The sequence below is a fragment of the Kogia breviceps genome, chromosome 12 (genome assembly GCF_026419965.1).
Source record: "Kogia breviceps isolate mKogBre1 chromosome 12, mKogBre1 haplotype 1, whole genome shotgun sequence".
Lineage (NCBI taxonomy): Eukaryota > Metazoa > Chordata > Mammalia > Artiodactyla > Physeteridae > Kogia > Kogia breviceps.
The window spans coordinates 84,272,552-84,298,898 of NC_081321.1; the positions used below are offsets into that span (position 1 = coordinate 84,272,552).

General features: G+C 36.6%; 1 protein-coding gene across 2 annotated transcripts in view; it reads right to left on the bottom strand.

Moving 5' to 3' along the window:
- Positions 1-2,298: 2,298 nt before the first annotated feature.
- The window catches only part of NUP37 (nucleoporin 37), a 42,852-nt gene continuing 18,803 nt past the window's right edge, over positions 2,299-26,347 (bottom strand). For both annotated transcript variants that reach the window (XM_067009990.1, XM_059081978.1), the window contains exons 6-10: positions 12,589-12,679; positions 5,941-6,122; positions 5,405-5,455; positions 3,048-3,141; positions 2,299-2,565 (exon numbers count right to left, since the gene is read on the bottom strand). In XM_067009990.1, the coding sequence (XP_066866091.1) occupies positions 2,452-2,565; positions 3,048-3,141; positions 5,405-5,455; positions 5,941-6,122; positions 12,589-12,679 (532 nt within the window). In that variant the 3' untranslated portion in view covers positions 2,299-2,451. The remainder of the gene's footprint in view (positions 2,566-3,047; positions 3,142-5,404; positions 5,456-5,940; positions 6,123-12,588; positions 12,680-26,347) is intronic.

Here is a 26,347-nt window from a genome sequence, read left to right on the forward strand (position 1 = left end):
AAATTGGCGAGCATGGGTGTGCAATTTTGTGTTTTTGGCATGGGAGAGACATTGAAGTATTCACAACATACAAGCCAAATCATAAAAATAAAATGAGACTTATGATCCCATCATTTTGAAAGAGTAGATTTAGTTCTGACATCTTGCAGATTTGTGATATCCTGACTTTTGCTTCAACAGTCCTAAATAACACAAGTTTTAGAACTTAAGCACAACATTTTTTTCTTTCTAAAATGTTTGTAAGTGAAGCAATCCCGAGGAAAACAATTTCAACAGAAGAAAAACCTCTTAGGCATATTTATAAACAAATATGGAAAAACTACAACACACAAACACACAATCAGATCTCATATTATTTATCAGGAATTAGAAGTGATGACCAATAATTACTTCCCCATTAAACACTTCCTCCTGTTTCAGCCTAATTTAAACATAGTTAACTGAGAACAAAGTTTACTAAGGAAAAAGAATATCATTATACCATTTAAAATAACTGAACACACTAAAGTTTAGCAACAAAGTAGAGCCTGGAAAATCATCAGATAGCCTATATGTGAGATCTAAAGAAAGGAAGGTTAAAATTCTCAAGGCTTATAAAATGTATACCACTCCTGAAACTAAGAGCTAAAGACATTCCTCTCATTTCTTGAGACTGTCTTATCTCAGAGTCACATTAATTTACAAATGTAACCACCATTTTCTCTCTTAGAGGGTAACACTTCCTGCCTCTCTTTGGCATAACTGTATTTACAGTTTTTTCCCCCACTTGTCCCCTAAGACAGTAGCTCCACTGGGTAATTTCATCAGACAACTTTTATAAACCTTTTCCCAGAGGATTTCCTAGATACCCAAATACCCGAGCCCCAACATACTCCCTTCTCCAACCTCCATTCCTAAGCCCACTCAATTCCTAAGTCAACTTTTCTAAGTATAAGACAATTTTCAAATATACTGGCCCAATTTGTCACTTTTGAAATACACCCTGAAATGACAAATCCTTACAGATTCTTTGCCCCTCCTTGATGCTTTTAGGGTTCTCTGTCCCATCACAGAGACTGTTAAAGGGAACCACGTCAAAAGCCCCTCACCTTTGCCTTACATTCAAAATCTGCTTATGAAGGGGTAAAAGAAAATATTTTTAATATTTGGTAATAGTATTTTACTGTATTAAATAATTAACTCGGGAACTGCTATGCTGTACAATATTTCACCTGTAATTTAACACACTCAACAGTTTATACCAAACATCTACGATTACAAAATTTTACTAAATTAAAAATAAAATTACCTGCAGCAATTCCATAGCTCTTAAAGATAATTTTGATTTCATAAGATACTTATTTAAGACATCTTATGAATGGAAAACTTGAGTAAAAAATATTTATTGGCATTATTAATTAAAATAAATTTCTAGTTCTTCAAAAACAAGAACTATCCATCTCTGAAAAAAATTAATAATACCTACAAATCCTTGAACTGTGCGAGACATATTAGGTATTTTCATTCACCTTCACTTAATCCTCACAGTAACTTCATGAGACAGTGATTCCTATCTCCATTTTACAGCATGAAATGCAACTTCAGAGAGGGCATTAACTTGCAGGAATGCAGAGTTTGTAGAAATTTATTTAGCTCTATTATACTCTTCTGATTAGATCATGATGTGACATGGCTGTCTTACACAACGTTTACTTCAATGATCTTGAGGAGGGTGAATATAGTTCTACTGCCGCTAGGTGCCATCTCAAAAACATTTAAGTTTGGTAAGAATGGTGAAGATTTATAAAAGGTGGAGGCTGTTAAAGGTATTAAGTCATAAGTTATCTTTCAAGGTAAGCTTTATCCCATATACCAGATGTTCTGAGAACGCTGAGAGGTCCAGTCAAAAGGAATTTGCATATAGTAAATAAATAGGGTTGAGTTACATAATGAGTCACATTTTAAAGAAATTGAGAATCATTTTTATATTAAATTGAATAATAATCCTTTATAATTACTGAGGAAGTTTTAATAAGTCCCTACATATATAGGTTGCTACCAAAAATGCATATACATTCAACCATTTCCAGAGTTAACACTGAAAGGAGAGACCTTTTTTTTCCTTTTGTAAATGTTTGTGTCTTTGAGAATTAGGAAAACAGTATGTATTTAAGGTATAGAAGATAGGATACACTTTGGAAAGTCCTGTGATAAGGTCAAAAGCATTATGTTTCCTTAATCATCTCTTTTCTAGAGCTGCTGAGTCAACAGTCTTAAAGATGACTAAAAAAGAAAAATACACAGAATAGAGTAGGAAAATAATTTTTCAAACCATCAACATTTTATTTAAAAAAAGCAACAACTGGAACATTTCTAGATCTTACAGTATATATTTGATACAAAAATAAGGAATTCTCCAAAATATGTACTAAAAATACAGTTTTAAGGATCTAGGTACACAGAAAATTTATTTTACATTTCAGTCACCCAAAATAACAGCTTGTGGTCTCCTCCGATTGCACATAGTGGGAGAGTTCTATGCCAGGAAAGGCCAGATCCAACGGCTACAGAACCAACGAGGATGGGCTATAGAATATGTGAAGAATTAAAGAAGCTCAATACATTACCAACATTAATAAATAAAAACTACCCTTCAAAAATAAGAAATGCATTGAAAAATTGTCTTTTTTTTATAGTGGAAACAGAATTAAAAAATGTGCTCCCTCATAGGTGAAATACACATTAGAAGGATACAAATAATCTATGAATAAGTGGTGCAGTCCAGACTCAAACATTTTTGCAGTCTAAACCAACCAAGCAAGCAAAATTATTACATTTAAATGAGGAAGGAAATAGAAGAAATAAAATGCTTCTTACATGAATATTGGCAAAAAGCCTGTTACCACTGGTGATTTAAACATCAAAAAATGCTTTCTCTTTCCAATTTAAGCAGGTAATAGATATTCATAATTGTTTTAGTTACACACTACAAATATTGGGGGCTATAAGGAGAAAAGTAGAAAACACAAATTTAAAGCCACATATGCCACCAAACATCCCCACATTACCTGAGGGTGTCCTAAATGATGAATTTGGAACTGGCTTGCCATTTTGCCAGGATAACCAGTGGTTGCAAACAAGTTTTCATTAATTGTGGACCACCTAAGAAAAGACAAAGGATGAAAAGCAGTACAGAATCCTACAGACAACTATATGCTTTTCTAAGATTGGCTATTTCTTTTTATACAAAACCGATAATTTTATAACCCTAAATTTGATAATATGGCTTTACAATCAGACTGGGAATTCCAGGGAAGTTAGCTATAAATATTTCCTCATTCTGTGAATATTTACTAAGTGCTTATCATGTGTCACTTTGTTAAATTACAAAGTTACACAAGGTTAGCAGTTCCTTTCTTATAATGAAAAGGCTGACAGTATGATAGGAGATACAAACAAGGAAATCAGACAGATAGAAAATATTTCACAGTACAATACATTAAAAAAAACCCCATACATTTAATGTTCTTATTGACATTTGTTTTAAAATTAGTGATAAACTTATGAGTTTAAACTCCTTGGAATGATGTAAACACCTGGAATATATAGATGTTTAAATATTCAAGTATTAAGGCATCAAAGATATTGGAATATAATGAATGATCAAGTGTTAATGGAGCTCCAGCAACAAGCCCAGCACTATAATAAGTGCAGTAGGGGAGGTACAAGGGGGGGAAAAAAAAGATTCCTTGACAAAAAAAACAAACAAAAAACCCACTAAAGTCTAGTTATTATTTTAATGCGTGGCAGACATTATGAGGTGCTTGTCCAACAGCCAGCCATTTTGCCTTTTTTCTGTGCTAACTGAACCCCAACTATGTTCTGGCACAGTGTGTCTAACCCCAAGGGATGAGACACAACTGCTTTAAGGCAAAGATAGCAATCCCCAATAAAAGGGGTGCTCCTTCGTTTCCTCTTATTTTGGACAATGTGGTATGAGGCTGTGGTGCCTGGAACTCTGGCAGTCATTTTGTGACTGGGAAGCAAGAAGCCAAAGCCTGTCGTTGAGGATGGCAGAGGGAAAGGTCTGAACTCTTAATGACATCAGTAAGCTACTAAACCAATCCTCAGGCCACCTCCTCCAGACTTAGGTACCACAGTTCGTTGATTTTCTTTTTAGCAACTGGAAGAAAAATGTTTAAAACTGAAGTATAGTTGATTTACAATATCGTGCTAGTTTCAGGGGTATAGCATGGTGATTCAGTTACAAATACATATATGTACATATGTATTTCTTTCCCTTAGAAGTTATTACAAAATATTGAGTATAGTTCTCTATGCTATATAGTAGGTCCTTGTTGGTTATCTATTTTATATATAGTACTGTGTATGTGTTAATCCCAATCTCCTAATCTATCCCTCCCCCACCCCCCTTTCCCCTTTGGTAACCATAAGTTTGTTTTCTATGTCTGTGAGTCTATAGTTTGTTTTTTTGTTTTTTTTTTTTTGCGGTACGCGGGCCTCTCACTGTTGTGGCCTCTCCCGTTGCGGAGCACAGGCTCCGGACGCGCAGGCTCAGCGGCCATGGCCCACGGGCCCAGCTGCTCCGCGGCACGTGGGATCCTCCCGCACCGGGGCACGAACCCGTGTCCCCTGCATTGGCAGGCGGACTCTCAACCACTGCGCCACCAAGGAAGCCCTCTATAGTTTGTTGATTTTAAAATGTGTACTTGCTCACATCTCTGAAATCAGGATGCATCTTATAACCTATGGCATTCTTACATTTAGTTGACTATATTTTTTTCTTAGGAATACATAAAATAATAGTGTCCCCAGGTTCTACAGTTTTATTGGGGGTATTTTAGATTTGATGAAATACAGCATATAGTAAATGTTCTACTGACTTTAGTCTCTGTTAGTAAATTTTCCTGAGGCCGAAAGCACCCTAATGACTACACTATACAATGCAGTATTACATAAAAATGAATGAAAAGGAAGAAGTATATTAATTTACATGGAAAAAAGGTCACAGATATATAATATCCAGTGTGTTCTCATTTAAACAACAACAATGTAGTTCATATGCATAAACGTGGCTCCACCTACATTTTATCTTTTTATCAGCACAAAAATAAGAAAGCATATGCTCCAAATTGTTGAGGTGGCATTGGTGGAGTGGCAACATTTTGTATTTTATAAAAATTTTCAAAGAAAATATTGGAAAACAGTCTCTCACCCAGACCAAAAGACAAAAGCAAAGACTTAGTTAGGAAAGTAAAACATCCATTTATAAAAGAATCAGAGAAAAAGAAAAAACTCAGTGCAAAGGAGAGGACTGGGAAAGTATTTCAGGAGTTGGTGCAGCATGAGCAAAGTAACCAATTCAGAAAATGAAATTATGACCCCAACAAAAATGGTACCTTACCTGAATAAGCAGGCTCGATCCATGTGGACAGGTCTCTTATCTTGAGGGTAACTAAAAGATAATATTTTATGTTTTATGAATTATATGTTGGTCTTAAGTAGAGGGACTTAAATTAAGGTTTAAAAAGTATTTTCTCTTTAAAGAACACAATGTCCAAGGTATGTAAACTGTGGCAAAATTCCAAATAAGCACTGAATTAAAATAGCTGAAATATGATAAAGACATAAACATGATTTAGAACCATTGCAGAACACCATCATTCAACAGGGTCAGTGCTTTTTCTTCTTTTTTTTAAACATAAGTAAACACTGCTCAGATCAAAGATCTCCTCCTCTGCCATTTTTCTTTGTTATTCTCAAAGTAAATCTGTAAAAGCCATCTCTGTTACATAAAAGCCCATAGCTCTGGCCCTTCTACAGGAAAGACTTGTTTTTGCTCTATAGTGTGGCCCAGGTATACAAGAACGGGTCAATGGATCATACAGCAATAGTGACTGATTTTTTGGTAAGCAATAGGTAACTATACTAAGGAAGTACCTGGACCGAGTAATATCCCAAATTAACCAATCATTCCCCGCAACAGCTCCAACTTTGAAGGTGTTTTTTAAGCACCAGTGTGCTGACATTAATGGCATCTGTTCTGATTCAAGAGATAAAATAGCCTGTTGAGCCAAAAGATCATAAAACCGAATTGTTCCATTCTTCTCTGCAACCATCAACTGTAAGACAGAAAAGTAAAGAAAATTCAACCACCTAATTTACTATCCACCTAATTTACTAAATCTGAGAAGGAGGCAGAGATTCAATGTCGTACATATAGTAAAATGTAAACATTTGCATATATTACAAATCAGAGATCAAATGCAAAGGAACTACGACAAGCCTAGGTAAAAATCTCTATCAAATATTAAAAAATCTCATAGAAAACGGGCAAAAGACAGACATAAGGATACAATTGGATACAATTTTAAATGATTATGCATGGTCACCAGGAAGAAGAGATCAGCCTAAAGATTCATTCTGGGTAAATTATACATACATACACATACACACACACACACACACACACACACACGAGTTATTCACAGTAGGTAAGGTTCTATAAAGTTTGCAGCAAACACTGAATTAGTGAGTATCAAACCACTGATCCTAAAGGAAATTAAAGGGTTCAGTTCTGAGTCTCTGATCACATTTTTGTCAACTGATCAATACATAATCTCGTGTGTTTCTGTTTAAAGACGTCTTATTTAATATATATTGATTCATTAACATAGAACTCACAGGCAGCAGCACTGTAACTCATGCCTGAACAAAGCTTACCTAACACGTATTTTCTCCATAAGGCATATCACAGCCTTCCTGCACTTGGAAACACTAGGTAGCTCTTCAGCAGTGTGCTTGGGGGCCATTTTATACGGTGAAAGAAATGGCCAACAAAAAGCATAAAAATGTGGCACTAAATAGACTGTGAATAGGATACTTGTTTACAGTATGAGGGCTAAAACAAGAAGGCAGAGTACTGCCTTATTCAGCCTTAGCTGGGAATGTGCACATTAGCCAACTCAAGTTTTTTGTTGCTCTTTGCATGTCTGTGACTGTCAAAGTGTGATGGTATTGATTTTGGGGTTACAAATAAATTTCAGTGAGTAGGCAAATTTGCAAGTGTGGAATCTGTGGATAATGAAGATCTACTGTATACACACATGTATATGTAAAACATTATGCTACGTTCAACAGAAGTCCACGATAAAAGACATTATCCTGGATCTCAAGAAACTTTCCATCTAGCGAAGAGAATTATGAAAAAAAAACTGATCATAATTTTAGGCAAAATATAGTGGGATGCAAAAGAAGTAGTGATGGGCTTCCCTGGTGGCGCAGTGGTTGAGAGTCCGCCTGCCGATGCAGGGGACACGGGTTCATGCCCCGGTCCGGGAAGATCCCACATGCCGCGGAGCGACTGGGCCCATGAGCCATGGCCGCTGAGCCTGCGCGTCCGGAGCCTGTGCTCCACAACGGGAGAGGCCACAGCAGTGAGAGGCCCGCGTACCGCAAAAAAAAAATAAAAAAAAAAAGAAGTAGTGATTATTTAGAACATGGGTAGTCTTTAAAATTAGGGGATTCTTAAGAGAAAAGGTGGAATTTAAAACTATTCTCGGGACTTCCCTGGTGGTCCAGTGGTTAGGACTTCGCCTGGCAATGCAGGGAGTTCAGGTTAGATCCAGGTTGAGGAGCTAAGATCCCACATGCCTCGGGGTCAAAGAACCAACAGAAGCAATATTGTAACAAATTCAATAAAGACTTAAAAAAAGGGGCTTCCCTGGTGGCGCAGTGGTTGAGAGTCCGCCTGCCTATGCAGGGGACACGGGTTCGTGCCCCGGTCCGGGAAGATCCCACATGCCGCGGAGCGGCTGGGCCCGTGAGCCATGGCCGCAGAGCCTGCGTGTCCGGAGCCTGTGCTCCGCAAAGGGAGAGGCCACAGCAGTGAGAGGCCCGCGTAACACCAAAAAAAAAAAAAAGACTTAAAAATAAATGGTCCAATTCAAAAAATCTTTAAAAAAAACCTATTCTCAATAACAGGAAGTCAATGACAAATATACAACAAAAACAAGTGCAACATTGAGCTTTACATGCCCTGCCTTATTTAATCCTCATAACCACTATCTGAGGAAATTGCTATCATTAATCCCATTTTTCAGAAAGGAGACTGAGGTGCAGTGATTAAAGTAACCTGTTGAAGATCTCACCACTAGCCTGTGGCAGAGGCTGGATTTGAACTCAGGTCTGAACCCAGGTCTAACTACAGTGCACATGTTCCTTACTACAAGACTAGATTATCAAGACTGGTACGTGGTCTGGTGTGCTATGTATAGTCAAGGGTGGGGAAGGACGGGAAATGGGAGGAGACCAAGGAAGACTTACTTGGACGTAGTAAAAACACTTGAGACTTTGAGCCTGTCTATAAAAATCTTGAGAATTTCAGGTATAACTTATGAACGATGGAAGGGCCAAGTCTATCTGGCCCAGGACCTAAGCTAGGAGAGCCAATAAAGCATGGCGGGTTACGAGTGCAGCTTCTTCAGTCAGGCTACTGGTTCTGCTCTCAGGAGCTATGAGATCTTGAGCACACAGGGCTAATACAGTATCTGCTTCATAGGGTTGTTGGGGAGGATGGTACCAGTTAACACAGTTGACCCTTGAATAAGGTGGGAAGAGCCTTAGGGCAACTGACCCTCTGCACTGTTGAAAATCTGTATATAACTTATAGGTGGCCCTCTGTATCTGCGCTTCCTCCCTATCCATGGTTTCTGCATCTGCAGTTTCAACCAACCAAAGATCATTTAGTACTGTAGTATTTACTACTGAAAAAAAAAATCTGTGTATAAGTGCATCTGTGTGGTTCAAATCCATGTTGTTCAAGGGTCAACTGTACATGTTAAAGCGCTTAGAACTGCTTTAGCACAGAGTAGGCACTCAAAAAACATTAGCTATTATAGTTTGAAGTCGGACTGAAAACTACTTTCTAGCAAAAAAAATTTATTTTGGTTATTTACTGTTTCTAAAACTGTGCTCAGTGGTGACTTTTTGTTGTTGAAAGAGCAGATAGAATAAAAAAGTTCATTTTTTAAGTTTCAGAATTGCTGGATCTAAAAACATTACAGGGGAATTCTTCTTGTAGGACTTTTCAGAACCATAAACAGTAATTTGTACTGACTTTTCACAGGGGAAATGTCTCAAATAGCAAGGAACACTGTAGTACTTGAATCAGACTGAGGTCAAATCTGTGACTGTGTGATCTAGGGCAAATTAATCTTTTGGTGCTTCAGTTTTCTTACCTACAAAATAGATAGAATAATGCTACCAACCTGAGAGTATTTGTGAAATTATATGAGAGAACTTACATGAAGTACTCAGCACAGCTCCTGGCACTGAGAAAGCATTCAACAAATGTTGATTGTTACACCTCATTTCATTTAGCAGCTCTAACCTCTTTTCTCTTAGGGTCAGAGAAAAGGATATCCTCAGTCCCAACACTCTGATCCCATGACATCCTAAATGCTTGCTTCTGTTATTACTACCTGAAATCCTAGCTCCAACTGTGGTGTATTGGATTTAAGAGCTTCACTTCTAGAGATCTTCTGACTTTTGTAACTTGATGACGATGACGTATCACCACGCGCCTTGTGGGATCCCCGACCAGGGATCAAACCCAGGCCCCGGCAGTGAAAGTGCTGAGTCCTAACCACTGGACTGCCAGGGAATTCCCTATAACTTTATTATTAAATGCTAGTGTTTGCTTTGTGCTTTCCACATTACATGGCTCTTTTGTGTACTTTGTATCTCACAAGATTTTCGTAAGAATTTTATGATATAGGTGATCATGGACCCATCTCTCTTTCTTCTCTGGCTCCCTCATTTTCATCAAGACCAAGCATAACAGAACAAAATTCTGGGCTTCATCTGATATGGCAGACCAATGAGAACCCCTAGATTGTTTCAGTAGTAATAATAGTGTCAACAATGACAAGCAGCTGAAATTGACTGCGTGCTTATTATGTATCAGGTTTTCTTTTAAGGATTTTATAAGTGTTCACTCATGTAATCTTCATGAGCTTCCATTTTACAAGATGAGGAATTGAAGGTAGTGATTGAGAGAGGTTTTGTAACTTGCCAGAGATCATACAGCCAGTAACTGGTAAAACTGGGATTTGACTCTGGGTAGTTAACTCAAGAGTCCATACCTTTAACTGCTACTCTGTGTTGCCTTTCTGTAATTTTAGGTTTTTGAGTTTAGTAGTGACACGATGAAACTGATATTTAAATATTAGTCTAAATAAAGTAGGCAAGAAGAATCAGATTGAAGAGCCAAAGATTTTAGAAACAAGGACTGGCAAGGATGACTTGTGAGAATAGAAAGGTGAGGAATACACATTAATGACCAAGAGGAATGTATTGTAGTGACAGTGAAGAAAAACTTAAAAGACCTAGAAACATTTGCATATAGGAAAGGAAGATACCAAAGATGATTTCAGGATATTGAGTAGATGCGATTTAGAGCAGGGACTTCCCAACATTCTGAAGTCATGGAAACAAGAAAAAAAAAGGAGATGGGGTAGGGTGAAATTTCAGTGTTGTATAGAAGAATAATAGAAATTAACTTAAAACATACAGAAGGAAGGGATCTCAAAGAATAATAGAAATTAACTTAAAGCATACAGAAGGAAGGGATCTCAAATAACCATAAATTAAGATATAAGTTTTGGAACAGAGGTTATAATAAACATCCTCATTTCTCAACTAGGTCACAGTTTTTGCGGTTTTTTTAAGGTCACAGTTTTTAAAAAGTAGCCTATGATATTTATACATGGTAATATTAACATTTTGGTAGATTCCATGATTATGCTTCAAGTAGACTCACTGCTACAGGGGAGAAATCTAGACATAAAATTTAGGACTTGGATTCAGAAATAACACTTACTTACACGTGGGAATAATCCCTATATATGTAATATGAATAAATTAGAAAATTGCACTCATGTACACATACAGAATATAATTCTACTGATAAAATATCCAACAGGCCTGAAACAAGTTATCATGGAATCCCAGAGAACACACTTATGTAGTCTGGGGCATCTCGGCTCAGGATTATCTTGAAGGCTGTGAGCAGATGGGATTAAAACTTATGTCATCATTCTACTTAACAAGATTTTGATTCCAACACTTCAAATCTGTGTAACTGTATATACATGTTTTTCTTACTTATAAGTCAGTGTGTAACTCAATGACAAGGACTTTATTCATTCCTTTATCCTCTATTATAATAAAGGGTATAGTGTGGGTGACAACTACCCCTTACAACAATTTACAAATACATGGTGAAAGAAGAGTTAGCAGGAGGAAGAAAAAGGGAATATACATGCATAGATGCTTAAGCGGACTAGAATAATGCAGCTTTAAAGACCAGTGAGCAGGGTTTCAAGGCAGAAGTGATCAATAGTGTAAAAAGCTGCCTTGAGACTAAGAATGGAAGAAAAGCCCACTGGATTTGTTAAAAATATCACTGAGGACTTCTGAGAGAGTAGAGGAGACTGAATAAGATTAAAGGGTTAGATCAAGGGATAGGGAAAGAGGAACTGAATGAAGTTAAGAGGTGTAAGTGATGGGTTCAAATATTCAGAAATAAAAGGTGTGAAGAAGACAGACTAAAAAGGGGAAACAGAAGAACGCAATGGTTAAGAGCAAGACATATGGAGGAGGTTGCTTGGGTACACATGCCAATTTTTCCAGTTAGTAGCTGTGTGAACTTGGGCAAGTTACTTAACTTCTCTGAGCTTTTGTTTCCTTATCTGTAAAATGAGATCATCACAGTACCATCTCATAAGGTTGCCACGTGGATTAAATGACCTAACTTAATATGAAATGCTGACAATGAGCCAAGCATATATAGGTACTATGTAAGTTTCTGCCATGATTAATCAAGGTTACCTTTTTGTGCAAGTGTGAGGACAGAAAAGAGTCACAGAGGAGTATGAAGACATAAGAGGGCTATGAAAAGCAGGATGCCTAAGAACTAACATGAACTCTAGACAGAGGAAGGACTAACTTTAAGAAGATGAATGTGGCAACTTCTTAGATCCTAGGGAAGGATAAAATAGAGCAATGCCCAAGAGAAGATACTGGCAAATGAGAGAACTCTTGGTGAATGGCTCCTATCTCCTCAATGAAATTAAGTTAAGGTCAATTGATAATAACTCACAGTGTATTTTTGAATTTTAGAAAGCTTTACTATGAATAGGAATTGAAAACCACTGCAGCCAGGTCAAATGTGCCTTATGCCACTGGTGCTTTCTGTTTACACACTATGGCTCACAAGCATGGATTTAACTTTTTTTAAACAGATACTGCTTACTAGATAGTCTAGGCATTAGTTTTTAGATCACAACCTATCAGAGGGCATGAAAAGTGTACTCTGAATAAATGCCATTTATAGATGATGGTTGTCAAATAAAAACTTAACTGCAGAGAACTTTTAAGGTTCTAGATTAATCCAAATGAATTTGTGCCAATTAAGAGTCTCTGAGGTGGAAAAAGTCATTGATTTTTCTCCTCTATGTGTGCAAGTATTACACATGTATATGTCTTTTCAGCTTGATAGAAGAAAGCTAAGTTATAAATAATAACCTTAAAACTTTCCTCAGGATGCCAGCACACACTCATTCCAGGGGAATGAAGAACAAAATGAGCTGTCTGTATTCCTTCCAAGTTCCAAATCCTAATAAAAGAATAGGAGTATAATGTTAAAGTTTTTATAATTACGAAAAAAATGAAATTTCCATAAATTTATTCAAAGCTATCAACTAGAGATTAGAGGGTTGACATCTGTATTTAAAGCATACCCTTTAAAGAAAATTATAACAAAATTATAATTATTTTAGAAAATGTAAAAGTAGTATGAAGAATTTAAGTTTTACCACACTCAACAATGGAAAAACAGTCACATACATTTTTTTTTCTCTAATTAATCTAGTACAGCAACACTGTAACACAGTAACCAAATTAAATTACTCATGAACTCTTATTTTGTGGACAGGATCTTGAAGTTTCTAGGTCACTAATTAGGTTGCATTCCAACTTCAGCAGTCACTTCGATTAACAATAATTTCTACCAGGGGTAGAAACATAAAACATACACCTGTATCCCCCTCCCCTACCCCAGTGCTCCCATTTTAAAAATAGCATATAAAGAAGCTAGTATGAAGTGATGTGAATTTAGGGAGATAGTAATTTCCCACAGTTGCTTATTCCAACTCATAGTTGGAACATTAGGTAATTATTCGAACTCACAGTTGCCTTTGAGTTCCCATGCCAGGGGCTACTTCTTATCTTTCACCTTTTCTGATCTGGCTCACTTCCCCAGTTCTTCTCAAAAGGGTCCTTGATTGCTAGCTACCAGATTAAAGGACAGAAGGCCTGAAGGAACAAGCATCTGGCTCCTCCTACTCTCCCTCTCCTCAATACTTACAAATCTGTAGTAACAGCAACCAACCTACTGAAGTTCCGTCTCAATTTTTGTCCCGTACGCAGAGTGGAGATCAACATTCAGAGGTCTCAGTAATGGCTCTGTTGTGAGAAGTCCTATTTCCCAACCAGACTGCTCATTTCTAGCTCCTTCTTCACACTCAGCTATTGTTGTATCTCACTGGCACAGAGTGTGGCACAGAGTTAGCATGGCAGGAGACAGAAGGTGATGGGTGGCTGGCAAAGTGCCCACACAGTCTGGTTCTTAAGAACCAAATGCATTCATTAGAATGCCCTGGACTTTTTCTTCTAGGTTTTACAGTTCATATCGCATTAGGGACCATAAAACAATTTCAAGAAACTTAGAGAATGTGTTTTTAAAGTTGAGGCAAACTTTTATTTCAAAGAAAGAAGCCATATTTATTGGACAATGCCACTACCATTCTGTGCCAAACTGCATCATTTAAAAACTTTTTTCCTTTTTATAGAAATTACAGGATCTCCAATCTTGAAATACCCTAGTTACATGTAAACTAACAAAAATGTTTTTTAAAATGATTATCTACTTGATTAAATAATTTAGCAGCATACACTTTTCTCTTGCCAAATCAACACTTTTATCTCTATTTACTATACAGGGAGACAATTACAATTTAATTGAAGAGGGGAATCACATTTACCATGGGTTTATTCAATTGTGTTTCACTTCCCACAATAAATAAGATTATTAGTTATGGCAACTGAATATTTCTTTCTTCTCTATTGCCTTTTACATAATGAAGTGCTGGGCTAGCATATATTTTACCACTATTGAAAGAGCAGAAATTTGTATTACATATTCAGTGAATCCCATGACAGAATGGTTTAAAGGCTCCATTCTTTTGATCTTATTCTAACATGTATTTGATTTTTGTTTGCTATTATAGTGAATAAATACATACAGAATATTTTCATGATTTTTTTCCTTTTCAAATGAAGGAAACCAAAGACATTTTGAAAAACATGGATAAAGATATTCTATAAAACAGGTCAATTAATGAAGTATATTCCTGTCCAATGAACCAAATTTTAGTCTAATTTTTAAACAGTACTTAACCTGAACAGAACCTGACATATTTTTGGGGGGAAAAAAAACCCAAACACAAACCACCAACAAAAACTGATTTAAAAATGAGGAGGGTAATCCAAATTACTTTCCAGGACTAGGATAAAATGATTTACAGCTTATAATTATATGCTTATTATATAATTTTCAGCAGTTGCATGATCCAAGTACTAAATACGCAAAATACAACAAATTGGGCTGAAATGAGTTATCATAACTAAATTAGCTACAGATGGTACACTTTAAGTTGTTAAGTCTTATTTCCCTTTTTGATAGATTCCATAATTAAGCTCTTCTTAAATCCTTTTGTGGAGCTCAACTTATTTTCCTGTGTCTTTACTGCATGTCTCATCTAGTTAATATTAGTTCCATCAGATGAAGTCACATTCCTCTTTTTTTGATACATTTTTTGCAGTATACCATATATAATAAAAATACACAAACTGAAGCATACAGCTCAAAGAGAACACACTTGAAGAAAGCACCCAAATTAAAATAGTATTTCCAGAACTCTAGAAGTCATCTGTGCTTCCCTCCAGTCCTATTTCCTTGCCTTCTCACAAAAAGTACCCACCATCCTGACTTCTAACACCATAGCTTACATCTGCTGGTTTGGAACATCATAAAGATGGAATCCTATGGAAAATACTATAGAATGTATTTTCTTGGTCTGGCATCTTTCTTTTTTAATATATTAAAATTTTAAATTTATTTTTGGCTTTGTTGGGTCTCCGTTGCTGCATGCGGGCTTTCTCTAGCTGTGGCGAGTGGGGGCTACTCTTTGTTGTGGTACACGTACTTCTCATTGTGGTGGCTTCTCTTTGTTGCAGAGCATGGGCTCTAGGTGTGTGGGCTTCAGTAGCTGTGGCATGCAGGCTTAGCAGTTGTGGCGCACGGGCTTAGTTGCTCCACAGCATGTGGGATCTTCCCGGACCAGGGATTGAACCCATGTCCCCTGCATTGGCAGGTGGATTTTTAACCACTGCACCACCAGGGAAGTCCCAGCATCTTTCACTCATCATTAAATCTTGTGAGATTTACCAACACTATTGCATGTTGTATTTTGTTCATTCTCATTGCTGTACATAGTAGCCCATTAATTAAGTACACTGCCGTGTATTTACCCATTCTACTGTTGACAGACATTTAGGTTGTTTCTAATTTATGGTAATTACCAATAATACTGCTATAAACCTTCCTGTACATGTCTTTTAGTGAATATAGACACCCACACACCATTCCCCCTTCCCCCCCTTACACAGACAGACGCCCACATCTCCCCACCCTCTACCTCCACCAGCTGGGTAACTGCTAGGCGTGAAATTGCTGGATCATAGCTTACAGATAGGTTCAACATTAGCAGGTATTGTGAAATAGGTTTCCAGACTGGCTGTGCCTCATTTATCTCTTTTTTTTTCATATTTCTTTTTAATCACTTTTAGAAAAAGTCTAAACTTTCTTTGACAAATTTTCTGACAAAACAATCTTAAAAGCAACATTTGTCTTAATGGCAAAAAGGCACAACTTTTCAGTTGGGCTTATTTATAAGGCTGATTTCTCAAATCATCCCCCTTTTTTCTTGCATTTTATTTATTGTCATGTATCTGTGTATGAAAAAATTTCCATCAGTTTTAAAATGTAGTGAACACAATGTATAGTAAAGACTCTTAATTGACCTCCTTCTGACAGGCTACTTTTTCTCTCTGCAGAACTGACAAGAACAAGGTTACTTTCTAATAGCTCACGTGTGCATTTGTTGTAGGCTTACCTGGAGGGAATATGGGTTTTTTGCTTAGTGAACTGCTGTTTGTAAGTGATGTAAACCCATGCTTATTAGTGCAATTACATAATTAATATTATATAAGCGGACAATATGAATGTGAAAGAGCTGTTTCAATGAACCTAAGTTGATGGCAACCAAATAAAGGTAAGTTTCTAAATGAAAAAAAAAAGCTCTTAAATTAGGTATGCATGACAGTTACAAAAACAAGTAAAATAAAAATCTAGATATTTTTGAATTACGACTGCTTAGCAAATGTTTTCATTGTAGACACTAGGTGTGTTTCAGGCAAAAAAGAGGTCTAATGCAAATCAATGGACTCATAACTTAAGAAAAACAACAAGCCTAGGTCTAATATCAAAAGACTGGCAAATTGGCAAATTTTCATAGATACATTATATATTAAAATAAGGTAGGTAGACATTCCTTTAAAATGATTTCCTGAGTTTGCTGACTTTTTCGTTAATCTAAGGAGCTACTGGTTTGGACCAAGTCAGATAAGAGAGTTTCTACTGTAATAGGAAAAAAAAATCATAAATTCACATTTTCATATTTCCAAATTTATTGCTAGTATATTTGTTTATAATAAATAAAAATTACCTAAAAGTTAATTATAGCCACAGAAGCATACTTTTCAGGAAAATGGTATATCACAGAAAGATAAAAGCTGTAAGGGTTTATAACCTTCTTAACACACATAATCAAACACATGGAAACATAACAGACCATTTATAAAAAGTATAAAAATATAACATCAAATTAAACTACTTTGACCAAAACTCAGGAGCTATATAAAACATATATGTATACCTATTCAAATGTTTGCAAGGGAAATTTCAAAACTAAAGCTTTTAAGGTAAAGTTAATCTGCTGACATAAATGAGTTTTGATACAATTTGAATCCAAGTGTAACAGACACCTCCACTCCTCCCAACTCTGTGGTCTTAAGTAGAACTCTCAGATTTAGTTGTAAAATGGAGGGGTGAAGAGATATCCACATCTAAGATTATGAATTACACTTACCTTACTTTTGGTAGTTTATTGTTAAAATTATTGCCTTATTTCAGGCTGAGTGCTTTTTAGCAGAACATTAAGTATGCTTAACCACATGGTATTTAAATGTAATTGTCCCATTTAATTAATGAAAAGGTCTCATAAATCGGGTGTTGGCATATATGGGATATCCTACATATTCTCAAGGGTCTTTTGCATTCACAATTAGTAGAGGGAGATGTTCCCTCTGAAAATTCAAAAGGAAATTTCCTGGGTAATACTAGTTCATTTGTTTGTTCTTCATTTTTAATTGGCAGCTCATTGTCTGTTAAGGAGTTCATTGTAGAAGGAAATTTCTGCTACCAAATGTTTATGACAACACAGACAAAAGAAGGGATGGATGACATTAAATGACACATCTGTATCCATCTGGCTCTCTTTAACTGGTAAAGCAAAAAATACAAACCACAATCTTTCTAAAAGATATGTCTGGATCACATGAATCACTGTATTGATTAATTAAATATGAAAGCAAGAACAAAAGTAATACCTAGTTGTAGTTATAAAGATGAAAAGGCACTTTACAATGTTACTGGGTGTAGGAAAGGGACCTCCAACATTCTTAGACAAGAAACATGTTTTTCACTGAGTTTGTGATAGCAAAATGAAGATTCCCCCCACCCCCCATTTCCTAGTAATTGAGCACTAAGTAACTCATCATGCTATGGATAATTCAAAAGAGGGGAAAACGTGGTATATTTCCTAAGTAAGTGAACACACAAATAGGAAGAAAGATGAAACAAATTACAAAATTATTTAGTGCTAAAATATTTGTTTTTTTGTTTGTGTTTTCGGTACGCGGGCCTCTCACTGTTGTGGCCTCTCCCGCTGCGGAGCACAGGCTCCGGACGCGCAGGCTCAGCGGCCATGGCTCACGGGCCCAGCCGCTCCGCGGCATGTGGGATCTACCCGTACCGAGCACGAACCCGTGTCCCCTGCATCGGCAGGCGGACTCTCAACCAGTGCGCCACCAGGGAAGCCCAAATATTTGGTTTTAAGTGCAAAAGGAGTTCAGAGGTAGGGAACCACATGATTGAATGCACAGATTGAGGGATTAGGTAGACAAATCTTGATAGGGATATGGTAGGTTACAGTGGTAAATAAATTGTCAGCTTGTGGCTTAGACTATAGAAAACTTTGATAGCTAGGCAAAAGTTTTAACAGTGGAGGTGACAAAATGGCCTGACAGCATAAAATAAGAATTTTGCAAAGGGTACTTTCAGTATATGTATTTCAAATATATTCAGAAATAAGATTAGACTAATTCTGCTTTTTAAAAAAATACTTCATACTACTAAGCAAGTAGTATTAATAATAAATGAAGTGATTAGAAATTTTACTGATGAGAGTAAGAAGAATTATAAGGGTGAAAATGAAAGACAATTGCTTATGCTTACTATTTTATCCTTCAATAATTAAAAATTATGAGTCAAAAATAGAGTCAATAATCAAAGACTGTGTGTGTTTTGAAGGGGACAGGAAGTGGCCTGTTTCAAATATAACACTAATAAACCAACTATACTGTTCGAAAAACAATCTACTATTGTACATCTTCATGAAGGCTTGGAGGGGTTAAAAAAAAATCTTACAAGCTTACATGTTGTTCCTTCATTTTTTCTTAAAACTAAAAACAAATGCAGCAGAAACTACCAATTTATCATCACAGAGGTGAGAAACTACCTGAGGCCACCCCAGAGAACTGACATCTTATTCAACTTACGGAGACAAACAGATTTTTGAAGGATGGGAATTGTGAGATATTTTGTCATATTTAAAAATAAACCTCAAACACAGGGAGAGAGAAGGCTAAGGTGGCACTAAGTGAAAGAGTGGCATGGAAATATATACACTACCAAATGTAAAACAGATAGCTGGTGGGAAGCAGCCACAGCACAGGGAGATCAGTTCGGTGCTTTGTGTCCACATAGAGGGGTGGGATAGGGAGGGTGGGAGGGAGACACAAGAAGGAGGAGATATGGGGATATATGTTTATGTATAGCTGATTCACTTTGTTATACAGCAGAAACTAACACACCATTGTAAAGCAATTATACTCCAATAAAGATGTTAAAAAAATAAACCTCAAACTTAAACTCTCAACTGCAAAGAAATACCATATGGTAGTTTTCAACACAGATCGTATTTAGTTATTTCATCTTCAAGGAATTCAGAATAAAAGGACTTTTCCTTTAACTAGCATAAACCTTAACACAAACACCAGTAATACTACCAAGGAAATATTAGCCTTTCATTATTTCCAAGAAAAATTTTGATATACTTGGCAACTGAAATTTGACTATATGCTATAAAGGAGGGAAGGTACTCTTTAACAGTTACATAAATGGACTTTCAAAATAAACCTGAAAAATGTTCATGGATATGATTCTCATTTATACAATTCACTTATTACAACCACACAATGGCTATATAAAGCAAGCTTAAGTTACTGTGATCACTGATACGGCAATACACTTTGAAGTACTGGTTTTATATTTCATCTACGAGAGCACATGAGAGAACAGAGAGTTAAATACTAGAGAGTGGTATTACCAGTTCATGATCATATAAAATTTCAGAAAATTCTTTCATCATTTTATAACTTTTACTCTATTATAATCTTTCATTAACACACTATTTCACTGCCTTGAATTAAAGAAGATCTGCAAATGCTATCAAAAGGTTTTTCTAGAATTTTTGGATGCTTCTTATAAAGACATTGAATCCTTATGTTTCACTCACTAGAGGTAAACTCAACACAAATTGTCTCTTTTATTTCACTCTTAAAGCTCTTATTAGAACTATGCAATGATTGATCTTGATTCAAAATGCTATAAAAAACTAGAGGGAATTTTAGAAGACAAGCAGAAAATTTTATTTCTGGAATTATTTAACCATAACATTATAATGAATAATACACATTCTTCTGATTTCACTTTGTACCTGTAATTATTCAGGCATAGTTTAACTGCTCCTAAATGGAGATTGATCTCCCAAGGAATGCTTCATTGGCTTACCTTCAGAAGGCTCTCAGTCCCTTTCTTTCTCTGTTTCCCACACAAGGACTATTTTTATTTATTAAAAAATCCCTTTTTTAAAATTTATTTTTTGACTGCATTGGGTCCTCGTTGCTGTGTGCAGCCTTTCTCTAGTCGTGGTGAGCGGGGGCTACTCTTTGTTGCGGTGCGTGGGCTTCTCGTTGCAGTGGCTTCTCTTGTTGTGGAGCACGGGCTCTAGGCACGCGGGTTCAGTAGTTGTGGCACAAGGGCTTAGTTAATCCGCAGCTTGTGGGATCTTCCTGGACCAGGGATCGAACCTGTGTCTCCCGCATTGGCAGGTGGATTCTTAACCATTGCACCACCAGGGACTATTTTTAAAAAGATCACTTACTTTGTGATCTCAACTGGGGTGGGGTGGGGTTGGCGGAGAACAGTCTGCCTTAACTATGGATCTTGAAGACTCAAATATACATGAGTAGAAGTAATATGGAAACAACTCAGCTACCATGGGATATAAATAAGATATCTGATAAACATTCTTTTTCTCTTGTAATAATTTTCAAAAAATGACACTACTGACTTATGAATATCATATGTAATTTAGTATTCCCTTATCCAGTAATTTGGTTATATTTCTAAAAAAAAAAGGACATTTTTTATTTCCCACCCTTTCTCCCATTCTTGTTAAAAATGATGACAGCTAGAACATGGCAACTACTAATATCCCAAGTTTCACAGACAATGTGAATAGCACATTACATGCCTCTATTAGTTTAGTCTTGAACTAAGAATTCCTTGGTTTCTCAAAGCCAATTTTCCTTCACCATAAATTTTATCTAATATTTTAAAAGATTACTGGGGAGGAGGAGGAGGAAATGGATTTAGTTCTGACATCCTTTGTAGTAACAGTGAGTACTGGGTCTTCTATTTCTTCTGTATCCCCCAAAGTACTAAATGTTGGCTATACTAAACATCTTTAATAAATACTTGTTGGTCTGACTTGTTCTTACAGAACGGTACTGTTTTTAATATACAAGAACATCTGTTATTTGGCACTGACTGGGAATGAGATGTTCTGTATCAGTGAGTTTTTAAAATAATAAGCTTAACCCATTAAATACTTAAACACCATTTTTACCTTCTTTTGGAAGAAGAGGATAATAAATTTTTCTAAATATGCACTTATTTACCTCTCAAATATTGTAATAATTTTAACCTTCTTTGGATGATACTGGGTCATAATTTGAAGTACTAGTATTTGTATTTTCCTGTGCATATATATGTGTATATATGGCATACCTGTATATGGTGGACTTGATGAGGGACCATAAAAGAAATGGTGTAGGGACTTCCCTGGTGGCGCAGTGGTTAAGAATCTGCCTGCCAATGCAGGGGACATGGGTTCAAATCCTGGTTGGGGAAGATCCCACATGCCGCAGAGCAACTAAGCCCGTGCGCCACAACTACTGAGCCTGTGTGCAACTACTGAGCCCGTGTGCCACAACTACTGAAACTCACGCTCCTAGAGCCCATGCTGTGCAGTTAGAGAAGCCACCGCAATGAGAATCCCATGCACCGCAATGAAGAGTAGTCCCCCCTCGCCGCAAGTAGAGAAAGCCTGTGCACAGCAACAAAGACCCAACACAGCCAAAAATAAATAAATAAATTAATTAATTAATTAAAAAGAAGAAAGAAATGGTGTAGCACATGAGGCTGAATGCCTAGCAATCCTATGATTTACTTGGGAATTTCTTTTCTTAAACATATCTCCTGTCAGATGCTTTGGTAATGGCATCTTTTTAATAAAGATGTGGTGACAGATACAGAATTGTATTCATTCCTTCACCCACTTACTCACTGAATACCTAACACAAGGGCTCTCTTCTTGTGCTGAGATGACTCTAAGGTAGTAAAGCATGGCTGGCCTTGCAAAATACCTTATTAGTGAAAAGGCCAGAGCAGTCTACTCTAGGATAATTTTCCTCATCCTCTACAAAACTCCATTTCTCCTTACTCTTGCTCCTCATATGAAAACTGGGCTAATGACATATGAAAGAACATGACATATTCATTTCAGGAATTAGAATGTTTTAGCAAAGGTATCTTTCAAAAATTATAAATTCTTCACAAACAGAAGATAATACATCTGTAGACATGACACTAAGTATAATTCTATCAATTTTATTAAACCCTACATAATGTTTGATTTTGATAAGAACATACAGGTAATATGAACACCTGCTTTTTCAATAATATAAAAAGACTAAAACTTCTTGAATAAGAGAATCTACCAAATAAGGTTTTTGAGGATTAAATGAATTAATTCATATAAAACACTTAGAATAGGGCCTGGTCACTTATTATTATCTAAATCAACGATTCTCAACAGCGGGGGATTCTAACACCTAGGGGACATTTTTGGTTGTCCTAATGATTGGGGTGCTACAAGCATTTAGTGAAAGGTAACCAGGGATGCTAGACATTCTACATGACTTTTGAATTCACAGTAAAATTTAGAAAGACCTCAAAAGGTGGGGCCATTTCAAGATAGGAGATATATTTTTTTGCAATTTTGTTAGTACTCCATCTCCTGATGTAACAGTGAATTATTTTGATACTACCCATATAAAAACTGGCTAATTTGCAAGAATGTTATCCTTCCTTATTTTTTCACCGTGATATCCTATAATTTGTCTTGTCATGTTATTTCTATTTTGATTAGCATTATTTCCATACTCTTTCACTTCCCATTGTAAAATTTTAAAAATTACTACTGACTTGAGTTTTTATTCTAATAACTAGTTTTGCCCAAGGCTATGACACTGCAAAACTCCAGATGGCACTATTTACATCGTACTCTGCAAGTCATATCCCTGGAACTGTGTAACTTGGCACCTTTGCCTCTCTGCCTTACATTTTCCTGTTATCTTATTTATCTGACACTCAGATTTATTCCTTGTAAAGAGTGACAAAGACTACACTTCACTATTTCTTCTTATGCAGTCGTATCTGAGCATATACACTGCGCTATTATTCTATAACAATCTGTTTTTTATAGAAATGTGTAGTATAGTTAAAATACTATTTTATTTAAAATATTATTAGTATTTAACAGAAATGTAGTACAATTAAAATAAAAATTTTTACAATTATATATTTTGAAAGGTTATATTTTCCATGAGTTTCATTTAAGATTATATAGTAGACATTAGAAAATGTTTGTTTAAAAAGGGGGTATTGGGACTGATAAAGAACCACTGAGTTAAATGAGAACTCAATTTTCTTATAAACTTGCAGGGATTATAGAATACTAAAACTAGATGGAATCTTTGATAAAAATGAAGTCATATTAGAGAATGCAGAGAAGTAATAAACATCTAAAATATTATTAGATACAAATACCATCTCCTCAGGGTGAATTTGAAAATTGCCACTCAGGGGCTTCCCTGGTGGTGCAGTGGTTAAGAATCTGCCTGCCAGTGCAGGGGACACGGGTTTGAGTCCTGATCTGGGAAGATTCCACATGCTGTGGAGCAACTAAGCCCGTGCACCACAACTACTGAGCCTGCGCTCTAGGGCCCATGAGCCACAAATACTGAGCCAGTGCTCTAGAGCCCGCGAGCCACAACTACTGAGCCAGCGTGCTCTGCAACCACTGAAGCCTGCGTGCCTGGAGCCTGTGTTCCACCACAAGAGAAGCCACCGCAATGAGAAGCCTACTCACCGCAACAAAGAGTAGCCCCCGCTTGCTGCAACTAGAGAGAAAGCCCCTGCGCAGCAAGGAAGACAACACAGCCAAAAAAAAAAAAAATTGCCACTCAGCAGAAGAGTGAGTGAATTAAGAATGCAGGTACTAGAGCCACACTGCTTGATATCTGAGTTCCTTTCCTTAATAGCTATGTCCCTTTTCACAAATTATTAGCCTCTCTATGCCCTGTCTTCCCATCTTGTAAAATGAGGGTAAAAATTGTACCTATCTTGGAGTTGCTGTAAAAATTAAATAAATTTACATAGGTAAGGCACTTAGTGTTGGTTAGTATGCAGTAAAGCACTCCATAAAATATTTAGTAATATTTACTTATTAATACTGTAATACATTTATAGAAAATAAAATCCTTTTGTCAGTCTTAGAGAAGATTAAAATGGTTCTGAAATGACTATTCACAGGTTTAAAAACGTATCAGTGATTACCAAGTACCCAGCACAGTACCTGGCACATAGTGGACACTTGATATTTGCTGACTGAATGAACTAGTCTCTATATTAATTTATTCTCTATACATTCATTCTCTGTATCAAGAGACAAACAAATGATAACTTTTCAATAGACAGACTGACACACTAGTACAAGTGAGACTATCTTCATTCTGATTCAGAATTTGGAAATTTTCAACAAAATACATAAGCTTGATGAACCTGCTCAGGGGACAGACTGTTTTGAAATGGTGTCCCTAAGGCCACAAATCTCTTAGCTGATTATAATACTGTGTCTCCTTGAAAACGCCAGAGTCAAACATCAGAAAATATGCACAGATCAACAATGTATTTAAAATAATTTTTCTGAGTTGGCAGAGTCAGAGAAACATTTCTTCTGCTCTTTATAGTACAAAATGTTTTTGGCCTCTCCCGTTGCGGAGCACGGGCTCCGGACGCCCAGGCTCAACGGCCATGGCTCACGGGCCCAGCAGCTCCGCGGCATGTGGGATCTTCCCGGACCGGGGCATGAACCCGTGTCCCCTGCATCGGCAGGCGGATTCTCAACCACTGCGCCACCAGGGAAGCCCCTACAAAATGTTTAAGAATCCATATTGTAGCACTGCTCCATATTGTAGGATGACATAATGAAGCTTAGTATTTAAAAAATTTTATTCACTTATTTTATTCCCCATTTTAAAGTGTACAGGGACACCTGGCACATTCACAATGTTCTGCAACCACCACCACCATTTAGTACTAGAACATTTTCATTATTCCAAAATGAAACACTGTACCCATTAAGCAGTCACTCCTAAGTTCCTGTCCTCCAACCTCCTGGCAACTACCAATCTGTTTTGTTTCTATGGATTTGCTTCTTCTGGAGATTTTATATAATGGATTCATAGAATATTTAACGTCTGGCTTCTTTTACTTAGCATAGTGTTTTCCAGTTTCACCCATGGTGTAGCATGTATCTATACTTCCTTCTTTTTTTATAGCTGAATGCTATTTCCTTGTATGCATACACCACATTTTGTTTGTCCATTCATTTACTGATGGATATCTGCGTTGCTTCCACCTTTTGGCTACTGTAAATAGTGCTGCTAGGAACATTTCTTTACAAGTTTTTGTTTGAATGAACACCTGTTATTAATTCTTTTGGGTATATACCTAGGATTGGAAATGCTGGGTCACTTGTTCAACTTTCTGAGGAACTGCCAAACTCTATTCCATGCTGGCTGCACCATTTTACAGTCCTGCCAGAAAACAATGAGGGTTTCACTTTCTTCACATTCTTCAACACTTGTGTTTTTTCTGACTTTTTGTTTATAGTTATTTTAGTGTTACTGGTATTTCATTTTGTTTTTGATTTGCATTTCCCTAATGACATTCAGCATCTTTTCATGTGTTTGTCAGCTACTTGTATATCTTCTCTAGAGAATTGTCTACTCATGTCCTTTGCCCATTTTTTGATTGGGTTGTTTGTCTCTTTATTGTTGAATTATAAGAGTTCCTTATATATCTTGTATAAGACCCTTATCAGATACATAATTTGCAAATATCTTCTCCCACTCAGTGGGATGTCTTTTCACTCTCTTGATAGGGTCCTCTGGTGTCCAAGAGTTTTAAATTTTGATGAAGTCCAATTTATGTATTGATGTTATTTTATTTTATTTATTTATTTATTTATTCTTTTGCGGTATGCAGGCCTCTCACTGTTGTGGCCTCTCCCTTTGTGGAGCACAGGCTCTGGACACGCAGGCTCAGCGGCCATGGCTCACGGGCCCAGCC